The sequence below is a fragment of the Clytia hemisphaerica genome, unplaced genomic scaffold (genome assembly GCF_902728285.1).
Source record: "Clytia hemisphaerica strain Z4C2 unplaced genomic scaffold, Clytia hemisphaerica genome assembly, whole genome shotgun sequence".
Lineage (NCBI taxonomy): Eukaryota > Metazoa > Cnidaria > Hydrozoa > Leptothecata > Clytiidae > Clytia > Clytia hemisphaerica.
Genome location: NW_027104387.1, coordinates 827,216 through 833,610, shown reverse-complemented (window position 1 = coordinate 833,610; position 6,395 = coordinate 827,216). Strand labels below are relative to the sequence as shown.

The 6,395-nt window shown below is 36.2% G+C and overlaps 1 protein-coding gene across 1 annotated transcript; it reads right to left on the bottom strand.

Annotated features, from left to right (window-relative positions):
• Positions 1-545: 545 nt before the first annotated feature.
• LOC136819489 (uncharacterized) lies at positions 546-5,414 on the bottom strand. Its single transcript, XM_067075721.1, has 4 exons — positions 5,322-5,414; positions 3,591-3,947; positions 2,558-2,723; positions 546-1,547 (listed from the first exon to the last, which is right to left on the bottom strand). The coding sequence occupies exons 2-4, from the start codon at positions 3,942-3,944 to the stop codon at positions 1,108-1,110; spliced, it is 960 nt and encodes a 319-aa protein (XP_066931822.1). The 5' UTR covers positions 3,945-3,947; positions 5,322-5,414; the 3' UTR covers positions 546-1,107.
• Between the last annotated feature and the right edge of the window lie 981 nt (positions 5,415-6,395).

Sequence of the window (6,395 nt, the reverse complement as noted above, 5' to 3'; positions counted from 1 at the left end):
AAAAAATCATAAAGAATGAAAGAACCAATCGCGAGAAAAGCTAATAACTAAGTAATTGGAAATACACTTATAAAAAAATATCGAATTCGGCCAAAAACACGTCAAGCAGCCAAATTTCATGTGTAAACACAAACATTCTACAAAATTAATCCTTCATGTGCAAAAAACACCAATCTAATCAAAAAAATGAGTAATTTGGCTAAAAACATTAATGTTCGAGGTGAAAAATTTCTATTGTTAAAACCTGCTTCAACCATCTTTTAATACAAAAAATCAGAAAAAATTAATGATAAAATATTCCAAAAACGTTTGGCTGAAATTTAACGAACGAACGAACGGTTAATTTATAGGACCTCCACCGGGCTAGGTCCAAAAAGTCAATAGATCATAAGTTATCAACTGAGAAATGTTATTCAAGGTTTGGGTCAAATTTTCATCCCAAGTTTGTGTGAAATTTTAATTATTCTTCCGCGAAATTAAATCCACCACAAAATTTTTAAAATCTCATTTTTGGCGGATAATCCAGAAAATTTCGCGATATTTTTCGATCGATTTAATCCGATTTTAGTAAAACAGGCAAACATTAAAGCCACTTTTTGCTGAGAAAATCCATAATTTTGGGCCTTTTTACATCCCGGCCCAATTTAAAGATGAGCCTTGACCCACAATGCATACCAAGATAACGCCAACAGGATGAAGTACAGTTTTGTCTCTCTAATTCGATCTTTAAGGGATAAAAAGTTTCTCTTCGAATTAGAGAAGGACTCGAATTACAGAAAGTAATTTATACCCCTCATTACCTGAGGGACTAATGTTTTAGGTCGAATTACAGAAAGACTCGAATAATAGAGGCTCGAATTATAGAGACAATATCAAGAAAGTTTGTTGGACGAGAAAACACAACCTCGGCCTGTTAAAATGCATCCAGATCGAACACAGTAGACTCTCCATAACTCGAATATCTATAGGTCAAATGTTTTCTTAACTCTAACAAGTTTTCTCGTCCTTTCAAATAACAATACCTTACTCCACAACTCTCAATTTTTTTCTGATCTCAAATAAATTTGCGTGAATGTTCGAGTTATAGAGACTCCGCTGTATCAAGATTTAAAATGTATATTCAAAATCACTAACTACACAAGCCCCACATCGCCCAACCTTGATTTTCATTTCAGCTGCTGCTCCAGTCTTCCTGGTATGTGTCCTGGCCAACTTCTCATTACCATTCGACGTAACTCTATAATACCAAGTACCATCAGCTTCCTTATATGATGTAACTATGATAACATATTCGACATTAGCTTGGTAAGGCTCAACAATGGTCTGGCTACCACTCACACCACGAAGACCCGTTAAAAGACTCCTAAGACTCCGATCTACACGGAAACTGATCCATTCGCTATTACTACCTGCATCAACCACAGAAAGAACTTTGTTATACGCAGAATTATATATGGCGGTCATCATAAATTTGAATTTGAATGTGTATTGAGGACAACCAGATGATGTTGTGCCAATTTCCATTATCTCTGAACTCAGTTCGTATGCTGAAAAATAAGAAAAAAATAAGGGATTAAGGTCGGTCTAAAGTAAGTCTGTGACTGCAGTCGGAGTTGACCCGAAGGCTCCTTTTTCGATAGTTATCTACCCGCCGAAGGTAGGAGAGGGCGCCACTCTTTCTCCCTGGATTGCTCCCTTACCTTTACTCTTCTCTTGATTGCTTATCATCAAGTAGAAGAGAGGCATCAAGTACCATTTTTTGAGTCTTTGGTATGATCTGGCCAAGGATTGAACCCACGACTTTGCGCACCGTAGCTGAATGCTTTACCTTCAAGCTATGACCACTAAGGTCGGTTTTGCATGTACCCCCCCTAGCACCACATACGATTTTTTCACATTTTTAAAAATCTTCTCGCAATGTCAACTGTGTATTCAGGTTGAATAAATATATCAACTTTTTAGTATTACATCAACCATTAATCCAGTATGCTGATATAATAACTCTGGTCACTTCAAGCCCTAAAATTTAATTTGGATGTGTAAATATTATAATACACCGTTTAGGTATCTCCACCGTGTTCTATCGTAAAAACGGTATCTCTATTGATAAACATCTTTTGCGAAAGTTGTCTATCATGTTTAAACCTATTAATAAGTAATTCTCGGTCGCCTATAGCAGTGCCTATAGACCAAGAGTAAGGCTTAAAAGCCTGGAGCTGTCTATTGTGTAGACTACAATCATGGTCGTAATATAGGGAAATTTACCGGGAAGTTTAGATACTATAATAATAAATTAGGTTGGAAGGGTAGATTAGAACTCTACGTTTTAACATGAGACTTAAGACTTAGGACCTTAGGATCTGAGGATCCAAAAATTCAAAAATGGTCTAATAAGGCTCATAATATAGCCTGGAAGTCTATAAACCCGAGACAAATTGAAATATGCGATTAAATTTAAGAGATGGCCCAAACTCGACTTTCTCGCCTGAACTCCAAATTTCGAAAAACGAGGAAATAAGCTTAATTCTCAATAGATTCCGACCATCATTGTACTTACCATCTGTATCATTTATGGTTGGACCTGGTGTACAAGTATAAACCACTGGATCTAAGCAACCTGGAAAACGACACTCACACAACGAGGTGTCTGTATCATAGTTTGGCTTACAGTATGTGAATTCATTTGGACATTTAAGGTTTGGATCTCCAACACTGCAATTACTCTGAAATAAATCACAAAATAACTCTGGTTTCTGATTCTGTATGGCAAGAGTTTGGCAAATTGTTTTGGAAATATAAACGGAAACAGACTTAAGTTGAGATCCTTGGGAAATCGACCCTTCTTGTCCTTCTTAGGAAAAATTTAGGTAACAGACTTAAAGGTTTTGTTTTTAAATAAGAGTGATATCGTTTGCTTACTCATCAATTTTAACTCACAAGCTTTTTCACATTGAATTGACACGGATGTGGAGCAAGATTGATCAAAAAGAGGAAAAGAAAATCAATTTTTTGTTTATATCAGCACAGTATAACAATAGGGAGACACTGTCCTGATATGAAATATGTGCCTGATATGAAACGGGAACACTTATGTAAAAAGAAAACCTCTAAGTTGAGCTTTGATTATTTTTGGGGAATTGGTTCTTCTGTTCCTTCTTAGGAAATTTTCAATGAAAAATTCTTTCAATTTTCGAAAAATTTTATATCCTTAAAAAAAAAGCTCCTTCTTTTAGTTTCCACACAGTATGAAGCCATTCTATTGGTTAGAAGTGACGTAACACTTGAATGTAACCAATAGAAAGGCTTCATTTCATTTTGGAGTGAAACGGAACCGTCACGTGCGAACATGGTCTAACAAAAGCTTCATATTCTAGTTTCCATACAAAATATTAATTTTGCTGAAAGTTTTTTGAATTTCTTTTTTTTTAAGAACCTTCTATTTTAGTGTAAGCATCGGGAAATAATGATATACAAGGGAGGGATTATGTGTCCAATTTCGGTATTCTTTAGGAATTCATACTTTAATACTTAGGATAATACAACAACAATTAGAGGGGGCGTCTATTCGGGAGACAAGAGTAGGATAATACCTTTATAACGAAATATTGATATCCCGTTTGATCTGTCAACAGTTGCTGGTCAATATAATGATCTGTATCAAAAAGTCGACAATCAAAAAATGACCCAGCCGGGAGGACATTGAAGGAGATACAGCTGTTAACCCGGATACATTCTGCTTTGCAATGAGTAACACTTTTAACCATGGTTGTTTGAATAGATGTTGGCCCTTGGAGCTTCTTGTTATTAAACCCGGTCATGATAATGTAATGGATTTTGATTTTGGATCCATTAGGTGATTCAATGATCTTGTTACGAACAATCTTTCCATTGTTGGATGATGCTTGGATCAAAATCAAGATCACGAAGATCAATTTAGGTGACATGGCCTGTAAAAAATAAATTAATATCAATCTTAGAAAATGGATCAAGAATTTGAAATATGATCTAAGTGAGGGGGTGGTCTTTTTTTTCAAAGCTAGCAGCAGTGTGTTAGCTTTACCAGTATACATTTTTTATAAGCAACATCTGATAGCTTATAAAGAATTGTGTAATTTCAGCAAACTTGGAAGTATTCTTGCGCTCCGTTAGTAATGAAGTTTCTACAGATGCTTGCAAGTCTTGCAATTGCAGAAATCTACAATTTTTTTGCTTAAGTTGAAAAACTGAAACTTGTAATCAAAGGCTTTGGCACCTCTAAAAAGTCGATCACTGGTTCATTTAATATCTCGGAATATGGTACTCTGCACCAGAGTTTATCTCACGTTTATCGCCTCAGAGTACACTCTGTGCGCATTGTATGTTTGATAAAAAAATTTCCGTACCGAGAGCTCTGAAGTATGATTTATATACATGGCCCCCGTCACCGGGGGGGGGGGGGGGGCCAGGGGGCCATTTGTAAAGTAATTTTTTTTTATCTTTAAAAAATCTTATATATACCTTTTAGAGGGGTGAAATAAGGGCTAAAAGTCGAAAATTTTCTTCGTCGCCCAACCATGGTGGGCGACATATATTTTTGGCCCCCTCAATTCAATTCGCACGCCGGGGGCCATGATATATAGCAACACTTCCCTCATCGTCTCCCCTCTCTCACCAACACTCCATCGCAGCGGTCGGTTTGCAAAATCTCTATGACAACAGACAAAGAAGATGGTCGAAGTGTAAGTTTTGGACCTTAATTTATTAAAATTCATTTTCTGTACCCTTTCTCAACTACCAATGGAAATAGACCACGTTTTATTTTATTTTATGAATAAAGATCTCTTTTTATATCAATTTGACATCCCTGTGTCACAGACCCGATGGACCCCCACCCCGGTGGGAAAATAGGCCAAAAAATCGTCCCCGGTGGGAAGAATATTTCAACCCCACTGCGAAATTGCTCTATGATTTTATCCCAAATTGAAAACTGAATGTAAGAAATTGCACTCTAAAACCATCCCCACTGGAATTTTCGAGCTGGAAACAATAGATTTTCTATCCCCATTGGCATTTTGATAGAAATTTTCATCCCCACTGAGGGAGAAAGTTCTACCGGGGCACTGGGACAGGGGTGTAATTAGGCTAGAAAGTAAAGACCTTGATTTAAAAGAACCTTGTTCCCAGGGCGATAATTTTTTTGACGTTTTAACCGTCCCAGTCCTTTTTTTGCACCTATAGACAATAGACGAATGCGTCAAAAAAGGATTGGGACGGTTCTAGTGTGATAAAGTGGACAAGAAAATGCCCGAGCGACTACGGTCGAAAATATATATTGTACTCACCAAATTTTAAACAATTCCTCTCTTTAGAAATTTTTTTATTTCAGTCTTCTTCCTTGTTGTTCCCGTTTCTTAGACCTGAACGAAGATAAAACATACAGTTGAAAAAAAAATTGAAGAAAAACTGAATATTAAAAATGGAAGAAAGCTCATGAATTGGGAATAAAAACAGGTTAAAATCAAGTTTTGAATGAATACTGAAAAAACTTCGTCATTCAAGCTTCTTTGATTAGTCATAAAACGAAGCCCAATGAATGCTGTTACCATAACAATGGAGACCCAACCACGAAAAATAGATCATTCCATTTTATATCCAAATAGGGGGGGGGTGGACGAACATTTCTAGGGGGTTATCAGAGAAGAATTTCCAGGGGTATTTTTTCATTCTTCCAAGGGGTAAAAGGTTATTTCAAAATTTCCAGGGGGCAAAAGACTAATTTTAGTTTTTCTACCCTCACTTTAAGATATGAAAATAAATTTTCCAAGGGTTCTTTTGCAAATTTTGACATTTTCCAGGGGGTATTCACACATTTCTAAAAATCTTTTTTTGCCTTGAAAAGGTTCGTCCACTACCCCCCAGTATGGAAATTTTATGGAACAGCCCAATGGGTCATTCCTTTAGACCCCCTGGAAATCCAGCTCAAATAACCCCCTGGAAATGTTCGTCCACCCCCTGTAAATATTTTGATATTTAGAAAGTGGACATTCTTAAGATCATTTTTTAATTTGAACCATTCGTTCTTTAAGTTTACTATCGAATTTTTAAAGTCAAGATTCCCTTTCCTCAAAGCATAGAAAACCCAAACAGTTCTGTAAAGGGCAGACTTAAACGCTTTTTTATAAGAATACACTTTATAAGAATATTCATGATGAAAATAGCCAAAGAATTATTGATATCGTAAGAATATAACCATCACGGATAAGGAAACAGAATCTAAGAATGCTATTTTAATAGCGCACCGCGCTGAATCTAAAAATAGATTTTATTTTTGACATAACCATTACTCTCGATGTGTTTGTACGAGTTCCAATCCCATCAACCTTTGCGCTAATCTCTTTTGCACATTAATTACATCG

What these genes read in the sequence shown, in the direction of transcription:
- LOC136819489 (XM_067075721.1), bottom strand. Translation starts at nt 3,944, where the DNA reads ATGTCACCTAAATTGATCTTCGTGATCTTGATTTTGATCCAAGCATCA. An exon ending in ATCAATATTTCGTTATAAAG is followed by an intron (nt 2,724 to 3,590) that starts GTATTATCCTAC and finishes GATTTATTTCAG; the next exon opens with AGTAATTGCAGTGTTGGAGA. An exon ending in AACCATAAATGATACAGATG is followed by an intron (nt 1,548 to 2,557) that starts GTAAGTACAATG and finishes CTTATTTTTCAG; the next exon opens with CATACGAACTGAGTTCAGAG.